The sequence below is a fragment of the Panthera leo genome, chromosome B1, assembly GCF_018350215.1.
Source record: "Panthera leo isolate Ple1 chromosome B1, P.leo_Ple1_pat1.1, whole genome shotgun sequence".
Lineage (NCBI taxonomy): Eukaryota > Metazoa > Chordata > Mammalia > Carnivora > Felidae > Panthera > Panthera leo.
Genome location: NC_056682.1, coordinates 159121633 through 159144951, shown reverse-complemented (window position 1 = coordinate 159144951; position 23319 = coordinate 159121633). Strand labels below are relative to the sequence as shown.

Here is a 23319-nt window from a genome sequence, read left to right as displayed (position 1 = left end):
AATGCTAATTCAAAGGGATACACGCACCTTTATGTTTATAGCAGCAGTATGTGCAACAGCCAAATTATAGAAGCAGCCCAAGTGTCCATTATTAAATGGTTAAAGATGATGGGGTATATATACACAATGGAGTATTATTATTCAGCCATACAAAGAATGCAATCTTGCCATTTGCAACAACATAAAGCTAAAGAGTATAATGCTAAGTGAAATAAGTCAGAGAAAGACAAACACCATACAATTTCACTCATATGTGGAATTTAAGAAACCAAAGGGGGAAAAAAAGACAAATCAACAAACAGACTCTTAACTACAGGGAACAGTTACCAGAGGGGAGGCGGAGGAGGAGATGGTTGAAATAGGTGATGGGGATTAAGGAGTGCACTTGTGAGGAACACTGGGTGATGTGTGGAATTGCTGAATCACTATATTGTGCACCTGAAACTAATAGAACACTGTTAACTATACGGTAATGAAAATAAAACAAATATTTAAAAAAGTTGTAGAACCACAAAAATATTTAAATACTACAATGTGAAAGGGACATCTGGGTGGTTCAGTTGGTTCAGTGTCCAATTCTTGATTTTGGCTCAGGTCATGATCCCAGGGAGTGTCCAGCTCCACACTGAGCATGGAGCCTGCTTGGGATTCTCTCTCTCATTCTCTCTCTCTCTCTCTCTCTATGTCCCTTTCCCCAGCTTTCACTCTCTCTCAAAACAAAAAACAAAGCCCACAAAACTACAGTGTGAAAAAAAATATTCTCAATGTAGTCAAGGAAATCAAAGCAATAATGAAAGGAATTCTTTTACCCATCATTAACAAAAATTAAAAAGTGGGTGCCTGGGTGGCTCGGTTGGGTGAGCGTCCAACTCTTGATTTCAGCTCAGATCATGTCCCAGGGTCATGGGATTGAGCCCCATGTTGGGCTGCATACCAAGATGGAGCCTGCTTGGGATTCTCTCTCTCCCCCTCTCCCCCTCTTGCACTCTTTCTCTCTAAAATAGAAAATAATAATAATAATAAAAAGTAGGGCAATATTCAGTGCTGGTAAGGATGCAGGAAAATGGCACCCATCCCTACTGGGGGAGTGTGAACTACTACAATCTATTTAGAAAGTAATCTGACATTGTCTATTAACACTAGCATTAAATCTCTTGACATACTTAGTCATGTATCTTTTGGGGGGACTCTATCCTGTCGGGGCAGGGGGAAGGACTTAAATATAGGATATATATAGACTCATGTTTAAGGTTGCATTATTTAACGTGGTCAAAAATTGGAAACCACAGAAACAATACAGGAATGATTTAGTAATTATGGAGATCCATACTTGGAATATCATGTAGTTGCTGAGAAGCAGACCTAGAGGGATGCCCACAAAGTATTTATTGAGAAAAGCAAATTTCAGAGTAATATGCTCACTATATTCCTACCTCACTCCATATACTGAGGATATGTGGGTGTATGTATGGGCACAAGTGAGGGTATAGAAAGATAAAACCAGGGCAGTTCACACTGGTTATTTTAGGGAGTGGAAGGAAGAAGGGAGATTTTGAACTCTCTTTTTACATCTTTGGAGAGCTTCTCCTTATTACCATTATCACTTATTATTTAAAAAAATTTTTTTTAATGTTTATTTTTGAGAGAGAGAAAGAGAACATGTGCGAGGCAGAGGAGAGGCAAAGAGAGGGAGACAGAGGATCCAAAGCGAGCTCCACACTGACAGCAGAGAATGAACTGCGAGACCATGCATGACCTGAGCCGAAGTCAGACAGTTAACTGACTGAGCCACCTAGGCGCCCCCTTACTATTTTTAATTAAAAAAAAATATTCTAGGTTTTGCAAGCCCAAATCTGGAGAAATCTCAAGGCAGGAAAAGAAATGAATAGAGAGCCTCAGTCTCAGAAACTCCCAGTGTTTGGAAGGAATTCTAGATGATTTATCTTCTCTGTAAGCACGATCTCTCTGACTTACCTGGGTTAAGGCTATTTCAGTCTGAAATATGGCTATTTCAGTTCATTTCCCCATTTCAAAATATTGCTCCTGGAATGTTTGTTAGGCTGGAGGTTTGTGAAAAAGTATGGGGCTTGTTAATATCATATGATAACTACAGGGCAGAAAAGTACAGACCGTTCACTGGGCTGTGGCAGCCACAAGAGGTACTACTTGAGTGTCTGGAGAGCAGCAGTCTTGTTCTGTCAGCTCTGCTCTTGCTGAGAATTCTTGAGCAAGAAAGACATGCTACCTTCTTTGAACTTCAGCTTAACAACTGAGATTCTAATATTCGTTTATAATAAAAAATCATTTCTATGCTTAAATTGAATTTGAACGTGACCTTTTTTGCTTGTATTCTTAACAGTCTGGTTACAGGGAGAGTGGGGAAAAAACGGCCTATTTAATTTTTTGGGTCGGTGACATGGCCCATAGAAGTATATTCTGCATTGGGATCTGGAATATACAAAAGAAAAGTTGTATGAAATGACACCCCTACTAAAAGTGATCGATGTGCCTTAAGATATTTTCTGTTCTTCTTTTTATTTTTAAAGAATCTGGGGCACCTGGGTGTCTTGGCTGAGTGTCTGACTTTGGCTCAGGTCATGATCTCACAGTTCGTGAGTTTGAGCCCCGCATCGGGCTCTGTGCTGACAGCTCAGAGCCTGGAGCCTGCTTCCGATTCTGTGTCTTCCTCTCTCTCTGCCCATCCCTTTCTTGTGCTCTCTCTCTCTCAAAAAATAAATACACATTAAGAAAGAAAAGAAAAGAAAAAAGAAAAGAAAGAAAGAGAGCAAGCAAGCAAGCAAGCAACCACGCTGAGAGAAAAAAGTTAAAAAAGAATCTCCTGGTTGTGATCCCTAACATTGAACTGAACACTCACTGATGGGTCACGGCCTAAAAAAACATTGCTTTAGGTCATGCATGTGGCAAATTACATTAAGAAGGTACAGAAAATTCAGCAGAGCCTGGCAGCTGGGTTTTTGCTTGTTTCTGGCAAGTCTCCTCTGTCCCCCACCTCCAGCCACAAATCCTCAGGGAAGCCCGTGGGCTCTGCTCCATATTATCCCAAAAGCTTAAAGGAAAAGATTTCAAGGCAGATTTATTCCCCTGGTATGTATGTATGTATGTTAGCTGGGGTGGGGCAGAGCAAGGACTGAGGAAATCATTCCCTGCCAAGATTTGTCAATAAGGTCATAGACTCCAGACACTTGGGTCACCCTGATCCCTAGAGAACTGCAACAGAGCTTTTTATGGATACTCTTTGGAAAAGTTGTTCCTCCGCTTCTCCACCCTCTGAACAAAGCCTCCAAATAAGCAACGAGGAGCAGCAGCAGCTTTGTCAGGAGGCGCACATCCACTGGCTGCATTTTTGCTCTTCACTGCTTGCTCCTTGCTCCCCTTCCAAAAAGAAATTTATGGAGGTATAATTTTATTATTCTCTTCAACAGAAGTTTCAGCTGTAAAAGTTAGTTGTAATGTAGCTGGTGGAGTCTCTGCCCACCCCCACTCCCAGGCACTTTTTGGAATCACCCTTCCCTCCCAACCGGATGGTTCCCTTGGCGGGGGGGGGGGGGGGGGGGGGGGGGGGGGGGGGGGGCGGGGGGGGGCAGTAGGGGGGGTGATGCACCCCTCTGGCCACCTGGGGGAGCCAGAGGGCAGCAGGTGACCCGACCTGGGTCCTTCAATGGGATTTACAATGCAGCAGGGAGAGGGGGAGCCCTTTCTTTCCTCTGGAGTCTTCAAGCTGTGATAATAACATGAGCTTGGAGCTGCCAGTGACAATGTGGCCTAAGGTGCGGAGGAAGCTTCTTGAGGTAAAAGAAAAAAATGAGACCAATACACTGAGATCGAAGAGTCCTGACCACTTGCGTACCTGGATCTAGCTGTCCCAGAGGCTGGAATCACCACTCCTCACCCTCCCTTTTTCTTGCCCAAAGTAGTTTGAAGTGAGTTTCTACAACTTGCAACATAAAGAGTTCTGACCACAGGAGCCACAATCCGCCTGGAATTCTAGAAGTTGATCCTCTGGTCAGATACCAGCAAACAAAATAATCAAGAGAGACCACCTTAGAGCTTGCTGGAGAAGTAAACCAGCCAAAAAAGAGTATCTGGTTACACCTTTTTACTTAAACTAGATTTCCTTTTTGTTGGCACAAGTTTGATGATATTTACTCCATAGTGCTGTCGTGAGCCTTAACCGAGGCAAAATGCACAAAAAAGGACATAATGAAAAATAATGTACAGTATAACTGTTAAGTATTATTTGATCTGGCAAATGAGTATTTTCTTTTGCCTTCTACAGACTTGCTGAGAATATGCTGTCCTTCAAATGTGAAGACAGTTACACAAGATAATGCCACTTGAAGAGATATATTTCCAGGAACAGTAGCTACCATCAACTGAATTCTAGCTATGTATCTGATAACAAGCCAAGTAATTTTACCTGCATTACTCTATGCAACCTTTACAGAAATTATATGCTGCCTTCACCATAAAGGAGGAAACTGAGGTTTAAAGCACTCATTCTCATTCTAGGAGATTTTTCCCCCAGGAGACATTTCCCACAACTTCAGGGAGGGTGCTATTGGCATTTGGTAGATAGGGGGTCAGGGATGATGCACAGGGCAGCCCCCACAACAAAGAATCGTCTGTTTCAAAATGTTAATACCGCTCAGGCTAAGAAAGCCCAGGCTTAGAACTCTAACAATCTGGTTAAGAGACTCACATCCTTACCCACTATGCTATACTGTCTCCGATGGGAACACACACACTCATGCTCACACTCACACATGCACACGCTCAGAGGGTGGGTTAGTGTGTTCAGCGTTATAGTTTTCTAGTTCCTAAGGCTCCCTTCTCAGGCACTGACAACAAAAGCAGAGATTATTTTTGAGGTCAGTAAAATTGTTCAACAGAGCCAGGCGAGGTGTCTGCAAGATGGCCACAAGGCTTCACCACATTTGAGGAGCTGCAGGGAATAGAAGAGGCCAAAGGTTTTAGATTACTGCCATCATTGCACAGTGAGAGGGGAGACTGTCAGTGGAGGATGTCTTCCTGAAATCTGTGTCACTGACCTTGTTCCAGATGAGGACAGGGGTTGGGATTCCGATGACCTCACAGCTCAAGTACACCTGGGCGCCAGTGATATTCCAGATGTCCTTGGGAGGTGTCACAATGGAAGGACCTACACGAGAGGACACAAAGCCAAACCCGTCTTTTTAAACAGTCTTTAACATCAGTCAGCATGCTAGCCAGTAAGTTCTTGATTATGTTTATGAGGCTGTCCCTTCTGTGCATTATCTAGACAAATTTCAAAGATCAGACTGGTTTCCCCCTGTGACCAGCATGATTTTAAGCTCTGCTCTGGAAATGTATACATCTAAATAACAAAAATCATTAGGATGAATGATTGTAAATTTATTATTTACAAAATTTTCTACTCCCTCAAATCATGTTTAATGGTTTAAATTTACCAGTTGTTGATGAATGGATAAAGAAATTGTGGTTTATATACACAATGGAGTACTACGTGGCAATGAGAAAGAATGAAATATGGCCCTTTGTAGCAACGTGGATGGAACTGGAGAGTGTGATGCTAAGTGAAATAAGCCATACAGAGAAAGACAGATACCATATGTTTTCACTCTTATGTGGATCCTGAGAAACTTAACAGAAACCCGTGGGGGAGGGGAAGGAAAAAAAAAGAGGTTAGAGTGGGAGAGAGCCAAAGCATAAGAGACTCTTAAAAACTGAGAACTGAGGGTTGATGGGGGGTGGGAGGGTGGGGAGGGTAGGTGATGGGCATTGAAGAGGGCATCTTTTGGGATGAGCGCTGGGTGTTGTATGGAAACCAATTTGACAATAGATTTTGTATATTAAAGAAAAATAAACACTTTATACTAAAAGATAAAAAATAAATAAATTTACCAGTTGTTTTGCATTATCTAGGATATTCCAAAATAAGGAAGTTCAGTTCCAAAATGTTTAATGTTTTTCCTTTTTGTTTATCAGAATTTCTATATTTTTTTGGTGGAGAGGGCAATACCCAACCCAACCACTCCTTAGGTAATGAAAGAAAAAAATCTAAGAAGATATTTGAAAAGGTGCTGAGCACCCAGAAAAGATGGCAGTCCCTGTTTTAGGAAGCTTAGGGTCTAAGATTGACAAATCAAAGTGATCAGGCAGGAATGGATGACTTTCATCTAAGACAAAAATGTAGAGTGCTGTGTGCCCTGGAGACTGCAAAGGTACTTCTGAACAGAAGCGGCCTGGGTATCCAGGGAGAAGGTAGAAAGGTCTTTCTTCTCAGTTGGGGGATGCAGTGGATAAAACAGCAGCAGTGACAGGTCTCTTGTGTGTGACCAGGACACCCAAGGAGATAGCTCTTTCCCAGAGTTCTAAGTGTCTAGCTCCTGGGCAAGGGGGCATTGGCAAGTGGGGGAACCTGTCAAGGCACTGCCTAAAAGCCTCAACAGGTATGAGACCGTCCACACAGGGAGAGCCTAAGTGATATCTCCCCTTCCCCACCTCCACCAATTCTGAAACACATCTCTAGGGCTTCTGTATCAGATCTATCCCCTCCGGTAATTACACAGGACCACCAACAATGGTATACATCCTTTTTGTTCCTAAAGACATCCTTGGGCCAGCAAAAACTATGGCCCATGGGCCAAGCCTGGCCTGCCACTTGATTTTGCACAGGTCCTAAGAGGTCTTTGTGTTTTTAAATGGTTGGTGGGGGGAAAAATTGTGAAAATTAAAAGAGCTTCACATGTCAGTGTCCATAAATTAAGATTTATTGGAACACAGTCATGCCTAGAGTCTGGCAATTGTGGCCAGGGTTGTATGGCCTAAACATTGACAATCTGGGCCTTTATGGAAGAAGTGCTGATACCTGCTCCAATCAGCCAAGCAATACCTAAGTAAGATGCCATAGGAAAGTCTCAGGACTCCAATCCTTTACACATCACCTGGACCTGATGCAAGTAACCCCACCTGCTGGTCCAGCTCTGAAATGCAACACTTTTGAAACCAACAGACAGAGAGAGCTGGGCTCGCTTACTGCTCCTTGGGGAGTGGGGGGCAGCTCCCCAGCATCCACTGTAGAAGAGGCTCGCACACCTGCTTGTTAGTGGGTTGTACTTAATATTTCACTTCTGCTAATTAAGAATGCCAGGCTGTGGGCACAGGGACCTTCAGAGAGATTAGGGTCAGTCCACAGAACAGGGAGGCAGAGCTGGGAGCCTGCCCTCCCTGCCACCTCAGCCCCCTCCCAGGTATGACAGCACACTTCTCAAGAACCAAAGCCGGCCTGTCCTCAATGCTCACTGCCGGTTCTTGAATGAATGAGTTAATCGTCCCCTCTGAATTTCAGCTCTCCACTTCCTTGGGTCCTCCAGCCAAATAAAATGTCTAACTATAGGGTCATCTTGCATCAGTGTCCTGGGAAAGGGACAACTTCCCCTCTAGGCCTGGAAAATTTTCTGGCATAATCAGCATTCAAAGGACACGAAGTCTCCCCTTTTGCAACAGGCTATTTCCAGCACGCTAATAATTTCTTGAAACAGAAAGGAAATGACTCCAGCACAGAAGATTTTTCCCACTCATCTCAAGTATTAGATGCTGATTTTTTTCTAATCCCTTGGGGTATTTTTATTTTTTTCCCCTTTGTAAGAATGTGCAAAACAATCAAAGTTTTGAAAGCTCTAAATATATTTTGTGCTTCCTCTCCTCTAAATCTTAGGTCTGAAGAGGAAGCATCTATCGTGGCCTGGGGTCTTGGCTTTTCTGTTGCAAATGTGGATGTGGGGAGCATGGCAGTGTGTGTTTATGTATGTTTCTGGCTCTGTCTCCAATGCTTCCTAGTCTGACTGAAACAACACGGGACCCCGCAAAGGGCTGGGCTGGGCCCGATCCCATCTCAGGCTTCCTCCAGGGGCTTGGAGACCAGAGAACCGGATCTGGCTGGAATGTGAACTACTTTCGCTCACCTCTCTGAGGACTTCCATGTGGCTCTGTCCTCCTTCCCACACACAGACTTGTCAGGATGACCTCAAAGCTCAGGGGATCCCAAGAGATTGTTCTGAAAAGAATACTCCAGTGTTCAGCATTGTGGAGGGGCTTGGGAACAAAGCTGCCTCTCATGTATTAAAACCACACAAGGAACAGAAGACATTTTTTATTGTGAGGTCTCAGAGCCTCAGCCTTGCAACAAACCACTTATCTTAACTTGCATCCATCTCCTTAGAGTCACAATGAGTAGCAGGGTCCTCCATCTTTGTCAGGGGGGCACATTCTGGAATGCCTGTGGAAGAATTCCAGCCTGATTTTCTGTCACAGACCTTGAAGACATGCTCTGAAGTCTTCCTATGGCATAATTTTAAAACTAAGATACTCTTAGTTTTCATATAGTCCAATTTATTACATTTTTCTTTTATGATTAGTACTTTATGTGCCATGTTAAAAAGAGATTTTTGCCCAGCCCAAAGTCACAAAGATCTCTCCTGTTTTCCCATTTTCTTCTACAAGCTTTATGGTTTTACCTTTCACATTTAGGTCTGTGGTCTATCCTGAATTAATTTTTGTGGATGTTATAACATAGAGGTCAAAGTTCACACCCCCTCACCCTGCAAGGACATCAACTGCTTTGGCATTATTTCTTGAAAAGGCCATCCTTTTCTTAGTGAATCGTAATGATAAATTCATTCATTGTATATGTGTGGACTACTTCTGGATTCTTTATTCTCTGTTCCTTTGGTCTATGTGTCTATCCGTGTACCAATGACTATGGTATAATTTAGAAAAGTGTTCAAACTATAATACTGAATAGAGGGCAGATCCATTATACCCATCCATTTCCAATCTTCTCCTTATTCCAAGAAGAATAAGGAATTCCATTTCAGGAAGAGCAAGAATTCTTTCCAAACATCTGAAGCCAGGAATACTTTGAATTGGAGCCATTGCTACACAGTTCAAGATTAGGACAAATCATGCTGTGGGTTCCTCTTTCTCTCTCCCAACCCTAAGATACATATTAGGAATGAGGTGAATGGGCTGAGTCAATATTCGGACGGTTCGAAGAACATAAATGATCTCTTCAATTCTGCTACCAGGCTATCTCAAGAATCCTACATATCCTGTATGTATAGAATCCATAAATTCTGTATTACTCACTGAATCTGGCTGAGTTGATGGGGCAGAGGAGCAGAGGGGCCATTAGGACCAGTTTGCTGCACCACATTTACAAAAACCCTTGGCTATTTCATATGTCCTTGAACAAATGACAGATTCAATAACACAATGAAAACTTTAATAAACAATATTTAACCTGGAAAGTGCTGACCTATAGAATGGCCTTTAGAGTTTGATATGTAGTGTCTTGCAAAGCAAAGTCAGATCAATGAACAATTAGACTAACACTCAAGAGATCAACCAACCTCCTGGAGTAGGTGGAGGCAGGCTGGCTTCAATCTGACTTCCCGAGTTGGAAGAATCCATGGTTTCAGATTCTTCCTGTTTACTCTGTTCGGTGCTGATACCCACTGGGTCACCTACTTACTAAACTCCTGATTCTTTGCCACTCACTGGTCTGGAAATTCCCTCAGAGTATGAAGAGACAGTGGACAAACTCGTGATGAAGGCAGAATACAGCAGCATTATAGAAAAATGAGTGATGATGATACATTGTGAAAAACAGTAAGAAAGAGACTTAATGGTGACCCATAGGGACACCAAGTGGACAGGTTTTGTACAGAAGTGAAGGGATGGTGAAAACATTTTGGGCTAATACGATGGCAGATCCAACAACACTTTACTCCCCTCCTCCGATCTAAAGAACCAGAACCATCGTTCCATATATTCTACCGATAAGCAATTTCACTGCCAACAATCCTCTTGAATTGCAGGTCTATCATGCAATTCAATTCCTGAAGGTTCTGTTCTACCTCAGGAGAAAGCTCAGTGAAATGACTCTACCAAATAGCTTCTCTTTCCACTCTGCCTTTTTTCCAAGAGTCCAAAGAAGATCCAGAATTTATTTCTGTTTTTCAGAGTAAAGGAAGTTTTAGTTCACTCTGAGCTTGTTTTCAGGCTTTTGAGCTTTCTGCTCAAAATCAGTTCTCAAGGCTGGGCCAAGGGTAACAACGTTACTGTGTAAATCATGCTCAGTGTTTGGATTCCATTTAAAGCAAGTTGCAGAATATTTAAATGTATAGGGACCAACACCAGGATAGGCTCAATTATTTATTTATCCTTGCCTTTGTTCCAGTAAGCACTTCAGGCTGCTCAAACATCTGTCTAGCAAACATCCTGTACCTAGAATTATTGAATGCCCCCACCTGTCTCCTCCCCTTCCCCGCCCTGGCCAACCCCAGGAGGCAGCCAAGCTGCCCAAAGGGCTGCCCAGTGGCTGGCATGAGGAGTCCACCCCAAGGCTTTCTCACCTCAGAGACACATATCTGTCTCAGATGACTAGGCTCAAACCAGGCTACTCCATTTTCTGTTCTTACCTCTCACATCTCAATTATCATCCAAGCTCTCTTTTTTTAAATGTTTATTTATTTTTGAGAGAGAGGGAGATACAGCGTTGAGTGGGAGAGGGGCAGAGAGAAAGGGAGACACAGAATCCAAAGCAGGCTCCAGGCTCTGAGCTGTGAGCACAGAGCCCGACTCTTGCCTAGTAACCTTATGTGGTCTCTTCTCTTTAATCACTCCTTGAAGGGAAAGAGGGAGGAAGTGGAGGAGGAGAAGAAGAGAGAGAAAATGAAGAAAGACAGATCCTAAATGAAATTATAACCAGGAAGAAGAAAGTACTGAGTTTGGAAAAGAACTAAAATTCAATTTAATGAATCAGTATCACCTTAAAAGCACCTAGAAGGAGTCAGAAGTCTCCCACACAATTTCCACCTAGATTTACATCCTCCTCCTCAGCTTCTTTTAATTTCTAGACAAATTACCCACAAATTATCAGATTATTTTAGGAATACTCAATTATAACCTAGAAAGAGCTGAGTTCTGAGAAATCATGAAAAATACAAAAAAGGAAGAATGGTGGATGGATGGATTTAAATTTGGAATATTTCATTTGAGTCAGAAGAGGCTAAGAATGGCAGTTCTTACCAAACACACAAATGTCCTAAGGAGAAGATCCTGAAACAGAACTTTTAATTTGATCAACAACGCATTTGAGCTGATTTTACATGAAGATGCAGTAGAGAGAAGAGAGTTAAAATTTCTTATCCTATAAAAAGCATGAGGATAATGTAAAAGAAGTCTGTGAACAATTTTGTAGTCTCTTACAGAGCACAAAACACTCCTCCGACACAACCTGAGATGTCCTTACCATGTTCCTATTAAAAAGACACACACACACACACAAAACAAAGCAATCTTGGGGACAGAACACTTGGCTCTGGAGCTCTCATGCCCTGTGAACCAGTTCAGTGTTCTCCTCCCCTACCTTAATGCAATGTATGTGACTCATAACAAGGTTCATTCTCCCAGTGATGAATAAAATAGAGCTTATAAAGGTATCAGATATTACTTAGCCAATTTTTTAATCTGAAAGAGCTACATAGAAGATGTTAGGAGAAGTCATGTGTTGAAGCTGAATATATTCCACTGAGTCTGGAAAACAGTCAAAAGTTAAATTCTCCCCAAAGTCAGTTTCTGTCTTCTTTTATTGATATCACATTCAACCACACATTTTTTTTTTTTGTTTTTTGCTTCATTGCTTTCTCCATTTCTCTCATCTCTTTTGTTTTCACCCTACAAATATGTTCTTTCTTACTTCTACCCAAACTCAATCTCTGCTGTTAGCAATCATGTTCATCCACCATTACATGCTCATTACCACTTCCCGAAATTATACTTGTGATGATGTGCTAGCCTACTTGGGATGCCCTCCCTATCCTTTATTTGAAGCTCCAAGGCTAAAGTGTGACCCCCCCCTTTGGCATTTTTGTATGGGTATAGTTCCCACTTATTTTTTCTCTGAAATCTTGTTGGGTTCACAGTGCCTCACAGCTTGGTGCATCATTGTTCTCTAATGCTTTCCCCAGCAGGGCTAATTGAAGATGCCAGTGCCCTGATGGAGTCAGAACTGAGCCAGAAACTCCAGAATCAGGTGTTCTTTGTGTTCACTGGAAGGAGGGACAGCTCGGATTATATGCAGTGGGTAAAGGGCAGCAGTAAATTCAGAACATAATGTTATCAGTCATATGGAATTGAGTAGATGGTCATGGTCTTGAAAACGTACCAGTGTACACATTGCCAACACAACCTAACCAAACTGATGCCAGAACCACCTATTATTTACCAGCTAGCAGATTATTTATCAAGATTTTCTTTAATCCTCTACTTGACTTTCTCTTGCCCTAAGCCATGTGTCTTGGCTACTGCCCACTCATTAACCTGTTTGTATATGATCAGGGGATGCAAATTAATTTGTGTATATTAGTCACGCAAATCCAAACAAGGAGAGTAGGTCTGCTGTGAGGGAAAGGATCTGCAATCATCCTCATATGAAAAATAGGGTCTCTGTATCATGTTGGGCTATATGATTAACATTATAGCTCTCACTGAGTACTTATCAACATGGCTAAGACAGCTGAGTATAAAGACTTCTCTAAGTTATGGTAGATTTGCAAACCACACTCATCTGGACTCCTAAGGATGCTGAGTCTTGGAATAGTTCATACACAGTATGTGCACTTATACCAAAAAAGGAGGGTTTAAGAAAGAACTGTGATACCACATATGGAGATAAAGAGTTCAGACATCTTGGCAAAATTCCCCAGATGGGATTATGATAACACTCAAAGGGAAAAGCACCAAACAAAAGTACAAACTGGGAAAAGAATAGTAGGAAGGCCCTATGGCCAAGAGGGGGAAGGGGATGAAACACGTGAAAACTTCCTGATATTAAATAAGGGGAAGCAGTAGCTTTATGGCTAATTAAAGAGCAGAGTCATCTGCCAAGGCAAGTCATTTCGGGAACTTCCAGAGGTGGCATGATGTAGCAGCTGAAGCTTGATACAGGAATCTAGCACACAATCTCAAAGGCATCAGAGGAGGACAGCAAGGGCAGGAGGAAAAAGGACTAAATTGCAAACAGCATGAAACAGGTTTAATTTCAGGGTTTTAGTTTAAGGCAAAGTCACCTGGTTATGGTAGCTACTGTTAGTCATTTACTCTTTAGTCTGAATGAAGACCCAATAGTTTATGCTGATGGGGCCCTGTCAAACACTGCCGGGGGCAAAAGTGTAGAAGAATTGCTTCCTTTCCTCCAAACATGATCTATTGGGATACAATGGGGGAAGGTTAACAGTTTAGACTAAGAACAAAATGCTGGAGAGGTAACAGACTATACAGTGAGTTTGGAGCACAGACCCTGGATGCACAATTCTACTACTTCTGAGTAATGTGACACTGCACAAGTTACTTAACTTCTCTCAGTTTGTTCATCTGTGAAATGGGGTAACAATATAGAAATCATGAGAGTATCAGAGAGAGCAATCAAGATACAGTAATTAGCACGGTACCTGAGGCATGGGGTAAACCGTACTAACTCTTGCTTTTGTTTCAAAGTAAATTCCTTATGACTGGAGTTGATAAAAATTGTTTATTCAGAGAATGGAGACAACACACTACTTGGACTTGGGGTGGTTAGGGAAAGGAGATGGTGTCTGAGTAGGCCCTGAAGTTCAGAAATAGGCCTTCTGACAAGGAAGTGTTCACCTTTAGGGACTTGTCTCAGCAGAGGTGTGGAGGCAGGAAAACAGTTGCCTGTGGGCAGAACAGCGAGCACACCAGTCTGGCTCCCTGAGAGCGTTGCATAAAAGGAGAGGATCGGAGATCAGGGGTGGGGCACAGTGGAAGGTACAGGAGGTGGGGCTTTATGGCTGAATGTGTCTCCTGAATGCTGGGCAGCCATGATGCAGGTAGCATTTCAGGACATGATTCTGAAGGCCTTTGCAGCAGGAGTAGGGGGCTAAGTCAAGGCTGTAGCAATGAGAACAGATAGGACAGTGGCAGACTGGAGAGAGTATTCAGGAAAACAAATGCCATCCAGTAACCGCCTGGATGTGGGAAGTGGGCGCTGAGTCCAAAGTTGTGGGGCTGGGTAAGAGGAGGCTGCTACATCATGAGCAGGAACAGGATGCCTGAGGAAGGCACTGAATTGGAGAAGGTGCAAAAAATGGATTTGGGTTTAAATTTGCTGAATGTGAGGTACCATCTGGGCACTGAGGTCTGAACCCTATGGAAAGAGAGGAACAGATACAGACTGCGGGGACCAGTGGTGCCAAGGCAAATATTGTCTAGCTTACGTTTTAGCCCTGGGAAGGTTAGCGGGGGGCCCCTCGTATAGAAGGAAGGCAGCTTTGGCTCTCCGGCCCAGGGGCAGCTTCTCTGAGGGATCTCAGCTCACTGACCACCTGACCATCCCCACCCTGCCCAAGGCAGAGCAGGAGACAGCTAAGGTGCTGCTTCGCCAGCCGTGAGCCATTCATTTGTAGGGGCAGTCGTCCGAAAGCAGACTGTCCAAAGACAGAACCCTGGTGATGGTGTGCTCCAGTCCTGTGAGTTACATTTCCTGACTCCTAGTTACCTCTGGGCTTTAATGAGACACCCCATTTTGACTCCAATATTTGACGCTGAGAATCTTCCTAGAGTGTATTAGTCGATTTTTTCTATTAAAAATAAGTTTTTTAAGTTTATTTATTTTGAGAGAGAGAGAGAGTATGGGCACAAGTGGGGGAGGAGCAGAGACAGAGAATCCGGAGCAGGCTCTGAGCTGTCAGCACAGAGCCCGACTCAGGGCTCGAACCCACAAACCATGAGATCATGACTTGAGCTGAAACCAAAAGTCAGACGCTTGACCAACTGACCCACCCAGATACCCCTTGTCTACTTTTTTTTTAAACTGTAGTAGATATCATAGTATTCACATCTCATCCTATGACTGTGAATCTTGCAGCATCTCAAAATTTTTACAGTAAGTCTGACCATGGAACATAAGCAGAAAGCTTCTTCTTACAATCTCTTGCTTACAAACAAATCTCTTATTTTGACAATATTTTCTTGTTCTTTTCCCCTAACTTGGGTCTAGCACGAGAAGTGGGGTACAGACCAAGAGTCGGACCCCAAGGAGTGACTGCCGCCCACAGGTGATTCTGGCACACGTGGTCTGGGGTCACCTTTGAGTGAACCCTGCGTTAGGCAAAGTAAATCCATGAAAGGTTCAGATGTGTAAGGTGGAGTGATCCCTGTGGCAGCCACGTGGTAGATGAGCTCACCTGGGTCTGTGTCAGCAACAATGCCAAGGGAGGAGTTCATTTATTCAGCAGGGCTCGCATGGAAGTTGAAATACCTAAACTCCCATCACACTACCAGAATGACTGATGTCCATACAAATTAAATTAGCAGGCTAGATCTTTATTTGGTTTGAGTATATGGAAGAACTGACTTTATATGGGATGCCATTATGAAGGGAAACTCCCTAGTCATGTGGGTGTATCTTAACGTACCCTTGGAAATACTTTTTTTTTTTTTTTTTTCTACATTTCATGGGCCTGTCCTGTCTGGACTATGACTCATCTTAAATCCAACATAGAAAAATTTTGGTTACTTGTTCCTATTCCATAAGCACAGAATTGGGTGGGGAAGTTTCCACAGAAGGGCACTTCTTGCCACCTGATTCTGGGATTCCTAGAAACCTAGACAGTTCCCCCAAGATGTTTCATCTTTGAGTCCCTGCCCACTCCCCTTTCTCTTCATATGTACTCAGTGCCTGGCATGGTCAGGCATCAGGAAATGTTTCCTGAACCAAGTTGTAAGGGAAAATCTTTCAAAGCCTGGAGGTTGCTCACCCTCAAAGCTTCGTCTCTGTCAACAGACCCTGTTTGTTAACAAGGGCTACAGTCTGGTCTGTCCCAAAGACACAGATGCTCTTGAACCCAGGCATTAGAGAAGCCCTCAGAGGTTTACACTGTAGAAACCCCAGCAAATGCCTCAGGCCAGGCTGAAAACTCCAGAAGCAGCTTGTGGGAATGGTCAGGCCAGCACAGGGTCAGTCTTTCAGGCTAGGGGTTATCAAAAAGTGTAGACTTGGTCAGTCTCCAGAGGTGACACAGGTTGCAAAAGATCTCACAGAGGGGCATCTACACAAATAAGCAGCAGCCAGACACACAGAGCCAATGGGGTGAGCTCCAGCTGCCGGGGAACCGGCTTCTAAGAAGGATTCCATCTTGCAGCATCTTACCTGGTGGTTGCCAACCCTGGCTGCACACTGCGCGCCCCTGGGAACAGTTCATGCCCACGCCTGGGCCTCACTCCCAGAGTTGCTCGTTGGTCTGGGCGTGGGGTCTGGAACTGGTATTTAAAAAAAGACTCTCGGCAGAACCACTCCATTACAACACAGCTTTAGAGTGTGAGACACTCAGATGATAAGGGAGACAGGAAGGCGGGAAGTAGGAGAGGAGGCGGGGAGGACAGATTTGAGGACGAAATGCTTCCAAGCCTCTTCAAGGCCAAGGACCCCAGGGAGTTGCAAGTGTTCAAGGAGAAGAGGGAAGTCTCTGGGGAGCCGGCTCTGGTGAAGGGCACAGAAACCGGATAGTAGTGACACTGTATTGTTGCTATTACTATTGCTCCAGCCATATGGGTGGGGGTGGGGTGATGCGCAGTGTCTGAAGCTTTAAGCTGTGAGTTGTCCTGAGTCTTAGCAGTTCTCTGTCATTTTCCTAAAATAAAGCAGTTGGTCCTCAGCCCTGCCCTGCACCTCTGCTGCCTCCTAATTCCTACCCTTCCCCGGCAATGCGCAGGCAGGGGGACTCTGTGCCCCAAGTCTGTGTGTCCTACTTAAAAAATCCCAGTAAATCAGGGCCTTTTCCCTTTGCTCATTTCGGGGCAGACTGCCTCTGTTAAGACACATTCACCTTGGTTTGCAGGGGCCAGGAGCAGGGTACAGGGACCTGTGAGAAAATGGCCCCTTCAGGCTGCCGAGGAACAGAGCACAGGGCGTGCTGGGCCTGCGTCTGGCATTTTTACTTGGTGAGGTTTTTGCCCTTCGGGCCCCAGCCTCCTTCTCACTTAGAACTCATGGTTACAGTTGCCTCCTTGGCCGACAACCCCAGACGTTAATCAGCCGCCCACGAAAAGAGCTCCCCCTGTTCTTTCTCAGTGTTATTCCCTTTCACTGTGCCCTCTGGTTATTTTCTGTACTCCTCTGTGATGTCCAGAGACTTGAAAGCTCTCAGCTATTTATCCCAAGCCTCAGCCTTTGTTTATATCTGCTTTGCTGAGTGTTCTCAGATTTCCTCCCAGCTTCCTCATAGGATTTAGCCTTTCTTCTCCCAAGTTCTACATTTTCTAGTGCTGTCCCTAAGGCTTAAACTAGAACAGAAACACCCCTCCTACTCTGTGGGCTAATTCTGATGTGTCCTGGGTACTTGTTAGGTGTGCCACTGTGTACTTGCTTTATAAATCACTGTGAACAGACTGGGTGTTCCAGCACAAGGACAAGACATTCTGAGTGTGGACAGGAAATTCACATCACAGAAGGTGCTAGATGTGGATTGCAGTGGACTATCTGGGTGAGCTAGATTGTTCAATGAGGCTCAGAAGTGCCAAACAACACTACTCTGAAAATCAGAGAAATGGGTGTATCTTGCTTATCTCGTGGTAGGAGGACCTATCTGGTAGGAGCTGGAGAACTTTGAATAAGGATATTGTATTTTTCATTAGTGAAGCAAATCATGCTTGCGCTTATTGGGTGGAGGACAATCTGGAGCCCATCTGGGTGGCTATGAGCTAAGACATACAGGAAGCAGGTAAAGCAAAGCTATGCCAGTGCACAGAGGAATAGTTGCTCCAGAAGAAGGGATTCACGGAACATGAGAATGCTCTTTGCTGCTCTTACCAGTTGTTATAGGATCAGACATCTTTACTTTAGCACTTTTAGGTAGGGATTATTTTTCTGTAATTAGTGGTGCCGTGTTTTGTTTTGTTTTTCATGTTTTATTTTCCCTAACTTCATTCTTTTTATGACTCAGGAAAAAACAAGGGGAGTTTTCGTGGTTTCAATAGTAGGGTGAGTTTTAAAAGTGAGGAGACTGGGAACAACCACATGCAAAGTATCCTAAGGGGAGATGAGCACTGGGGGGAAAGCCTCACCCCCAGAACCATCCTTTTCCTCCCCAGGTGTTCCTTCTAGAGCCACCATCAGCTCCAGCCATGGAGATCTTACTCTTTTGTTTAAGTGAAGGAAAATAATTTCCTCACTGAGCAGCTGGGATCGCAGATCTGGCACCTCTTCAGAGCAACCATACATAAAAGTAGGAAAACTCATTCTTTATACACTTGGGGAAGAAAATGTCCTCGATCTTCCTGAAATTGAAGTAAAAGCTGCAGTTTATGTCCCCTCAGTCCTTGCCTTTTGGATCCATTCTTGGGAAATGTCTCCAGCAAAATGTGTGACCTCTTCAGGAAGCTGGAGTCTTCAAAGATGATGCCTGTTCACAAGGGGGTTCATGCTTGTTCTGCTTGTGAACAACGGGGAAGGGACAGAAAGAAAAGTAATCCAGGCTCATTGAGTCCATGGGAAAAGATTATGGTTTTTGAGCCTGTCAGTCAGTGAAACCGATGCTTGAAGAGAAGAAAACTCAAAGTAGACTCAAATAAATAAGAACAAGACCCCTAGGACAAGTATGATGCTGGCTAAACATGCAACTTGTCTTGATATTTCCACCCACATATCCATCCATGTGAGCTTGGCCTGTGAAAACTGAGGGCCATGATCCCTGGATTGGAGAGAGATTAAATCCACTCCGTTCCAATTTTTTCTTTCTTTCTTTTTTTTTAAATTTAAAAATTTTTAAAAATTTTTTAAAAAATTTAAAAATTAAAAAAAATTTTTTTTTAATTTTTAAAATGCTGAGCAATCAGCATTTTAACCTACACACAAATAATAACAAGTCCACAAATATTCTGTAGTGTCAGCACTACATAGCTTTCCCAATGTCATCTAACACACTTGGAAGATGTTTAAAAGAACAGATCTTTCTGGAATACACTGATCATCAGACGTTAAGATTGGGCTGGCAAGAGGTTTAATTTCTAATAATTAGGTAATATCAAAAGAAAAATGTCATCTAGTCATCAACTTCAATATCCATCCCTGTAATTAGAACACTAACTTCTATTGCTTAGTTGAATTTATTCAATAAGGGAAAATCCCTATGGAAAATGGCATGAAAGGTGAGAACAATCCACAATGATATTAACTAAATCAAATTTCAGCACTGCATGGCACTAAGCAGGTAAAAACATGGAGTGGATTAATTAATTCAGGCCCTCCACGCACTAAATTTTGTGCTGGTGACGTGAGGGATAGAAAGACAGGTTGGGTTGAACTCCTGCCTGATAGGAGTTTACAATACAGAAAGTGTAGACAAGTAGGCAAGTAGATAAGCAATTACAATATGCTTATATTGTAATTTATAGCATAGGACTGGTGTAACTGGTCCTATGATCTAGATGCAAATATAAAAGGTATTGTAACTGAATAGGTCAGAACTGAATTCATGGAAGAGGCAAGGGGCTTTCAAAAGTTAAAGGTGGTGGGTGGGGTGGGTGAGGAGATGGCAGGCAAAGGGATTAGCATGCTCAAAGAAATGAAACGTCACTCGGAGGAAAAATAATAATTGATAATGGTATCGGGCTTTATACCACACAAAGTGCTTTTCTATCTATTAACTTCATTTTGACTTTCCCAACAATCTTGTGAGCTAAGTGAGTCATTTCACAGATACAAAAGTTGAGATTCAGTAAAGTTAAGTGGCTTGTGCAAAGTTGCCCAGATTGAGAGTAGTGTGGCCAGGATGTGAATCCAGTTTTTCTGAGTCCAAACCCAGTGGTTTCCCTAGGCTCTTTCCATAATCCACCATGACCGACATGTTCCATCTTGCTTTCTTTTGTTGTGTGTGCGTGGGGGTGTCAAATGTTTGGAGAGAAGGAAAAGAAACCTTGAGAGGTAAAGGCCAGACTAGATTGCAGAGGTTTTCAATGTCAACCAAGGAGATTAGTTATGTCTACAAGTTATCATGACGAAAAGGCAAACAACAGAATACAAACAATATATTTTGGAGAAAAGGTCACACAATTGCTAGAATCCTAAAGAGAGGCAATGGCTCACCATTCACACTCTGGCCTGAAATGCTTCAGAGGTGTTCTCTGACTGGTTCTGGGTAGTGGACTTACAACTCCAGATAGGTGACAATTATCCTCCTTATGCTGAATGCTGGGCAGATATTAACCCTACTGTGACTATATGATTGGAGTCCTACCCATATCTTGGAGTAAGAGAGTCTGGAAACTCTAGCCATTTTGACTGTATTTTAATGGTTTCAATAAATGTTTAATGTGACAATCAGTATTAGAAAATATACTTCCTGTTTTGTCTTACAAATCATTAAGAAGATGCCATATTCTTAGAAAGTACCTTATATATGCAGAAATCCTATGACAACTTTAAAAGTCAATGTTAACACTTAGTAAACATTCCTGAGCAGAGATAAGCAATCCCTGTCTTAGTGAAAATGTTGTCTCTCTGGGATATGTTTTAGATTTACATCTTCATCTTGAGAAAAACTTTTTAACTACCAGAAGGGGGATAAGGGCCCTAAATGAATACATTTACTAAACTATAAAATCCAGAATAAATCAGATCTGGCCCTGAGTATATTCCCAGCCTCATTTCTTGCCATATCCCTCTGGAACTCTGAGCTCCAGCCATAAAGAACTTCTTGTGTTCCTCAAATGTCCTGCTCTCTGCTAATCTTTGCACGTCATTCCTTTTTCTGGAACACTCTTCCCTCCCCCAACCCCTCATTTCCCACTCCTCCCTACGTTTGCTTGGTTAACTCCTAGATATCCTTTGGGTCTCAGCATTTTAAAAAAAATTTTTTTATGTTTAAGAAAGAGAAAGAGAGAGAGAGAGAGAGAGAGAGAGAGAGAGGGAGGGAGAGAGAAAGAATGAATCCCAAGCAGACTCTGTGCTGACAGCACGGAGCTTGATCCCATGAACCATGAGATCATGGCCTGAGTCAAAAATCGAGAGTCAGATGCTTAACTGACTCCCTCCCAGGCACCACTCAGCTATCTTTCTATTTAACAAATTTTCCTTGACCCTTCCTTTCTCATCTCCCTCAACTCCTCTTCACCCCTCACCCCCGATTTAGAATGAGGCCTCCTTTCTGGTTCTTACATGGCTCTCTATATTTACCCTTATCCTATCATTTTCATAAGGCATTTTAATTATGTCTGCCTAGCCCATCAGATTGTGGGCTCAGTGCTGGTAAGGACCTGCCAATTTACCCTATTTCTTTTCTGTGTCTCACTGTCTAGCACTGAGTAGATGATCAATACACTGCTGAGTAGTTGAGTGAAACAATGCCTCTGCCAAATTACACACCAGGTGTAGTATTTTCATGTGAAGGTTTAAATAGCATGAGTTTAGGGAAAATGGCTTTCTTTGTGCTATTGAATATTAAAAATATTTGGGGGGGGGGGCTAGTCAGGTATAACTACTCCTATTCCAGAGTTTGTACAGGGCATGCTTTAGCATTTGAGAAAGGTTAAAATGCAGAGATTTTGTTAAGCGTGGACTACTTAAAAGTTGGTCCTTAACCGTTCATAGGTACAAACAGGTCAATGTTTAGGTATGCCTTTCTTTTGTTCCTGACTGAGCTACCTAACAGAGCAATCAAATGGCCTAAATTGCTGATTCTGTATTTTTACCCTTACACTAACATAGATCATATGTTAAAAATCTATAAAAAAGTAGCAACCTCATTTAAAAGCTTAGATAAAACCCAGAAGTCAGAAGATAAAGGCTGACTCCATAGCAAAATGCTGCCTTATTAGTCAATTAACAAGATTTAAAAATCAGGGGTCATTGGTTAGACTTTTGATGAGAAACTAGAGTGGAAATGGGATAAATACTTCAAAGTGCAAAAGTGCAATTCCAGGTTGACCAATATTTTTCCATTGGAAAAGACGTATTTAAAAAAAAAAACAAACAAAAAACAGCAAAGCATAAGCCCCAGTTATCCAAGGATGTTTAAGATGTTTATATCAGGTTTGAAGTGAAAAGGTCAACTTAAAAATCTGTTTCCAAACATGGAAGAATTGGTGATTCCACACGAAGAGGAAAAATTCCAGTTGAGAGACACGCCCTTCCCTTTCTAGTGGGATAGGAGTACTAACATTCATCTCTTATAATAAATAAATCCTTTTCTATTAATACTTTCATCCTCTTAAATTATCATATAGGCAGTGGACTGTAGACTTATAAGAACCCAGATCCATCTTGTCCAGATCCTTATTTATTTATTTAAACATTTATTTTTGAGAGACAGAGCAAGAGCAGAGGAGGGGCACAGAGAGAGAGAGAGGGAGGGAGGGAGACACAGAATCCGAAGCTGGCTCCAGGCTCTGAGCTGTCAGCACAGAGCTCGACACAGGGCTCGAACCCACGAACTGCGAGATCATGACCTGAACCGAAGTCGTACACCTAAGAGACTGAGCCACCCAGACGCCCCTGTCCAGATCCTCATTTTACAGGTAAGGTTGGGGGTGGTGGTGTTAGACATTTGCCTAAACTCATTACTGGAAGCTGGCAGCAACAAAACTAGAACTATAGCTTCTTGCACTTTATTATTCACTGAGAAAAACCAGGATCTGTTCTCCATCAGCTGGCCACCATTAAACAGTGTGAAGCTGAGAGATCAGAAAGGTGGTGAGCAAAGCCATTAAGCATCCACAGCTACATTTCTTAGGCAGATGGGCAGCACAGTTTGGTTGTGGGAATACTTCTAATTTGCATGAGTAGAACATGGACAAATAAGATAAGCTGGCTTCAGGAAAGTAACCCCCCCAATTCCCCTGAGCCGTGAGTTTGGAAAACCGCAGGCTGCTCTGGAATTTGGGAACATCACAAATGGTACTACTGGGTAGAACTCCCCATGTGGCCGCAGCTCACGCATGGAGGATCGTCAAGGTCCCAGGTGCTGGCTCACCCCCGAGCTATGACTGAGACAGAAAAACAAAGAAAAAAAATCCTCCCTGAGTGCACACATAAACAAAAGCTTTCTTCCTGTGTCCTCTGCCAAGAGAGCTGGAGCCAAAGACAGGAGTTCGAAACTCTGATTCATCCCTCAAGACAAATAAACTCGGTCAATGGAGGTTAGGAAGGCAATTTAGGCAACTTTTATTTTAAGTAAACAAAAGTTAAGTTTTGGAAAGGGGCTTTGGAAAAAACACAGA

The 23319-nt window shown here is 42.9% G+C and overlaps 1 protein-coding gene across 1 annotated transcript in view; it reads right to left on the bottom strand.

Moving 5' to 3' along the window:
- Positions 1-23319, bottom strand: part of IGFBP7 (insulin like growth factor binding protein 7) — a 72918-nt gene that overhangs the window by 5474 nt on the left and 44125 nt on the right. The window contains exon 2 of the mRNA XM_042936292.1: positions 5070-5179. Within this exon, the coding sequence (XP_042792226.1) occupies positions 5070-5179 (110 nt within the window). The remainder of the gene's footprint in view (positions 1-5069; positions 5180-23319) is intronic.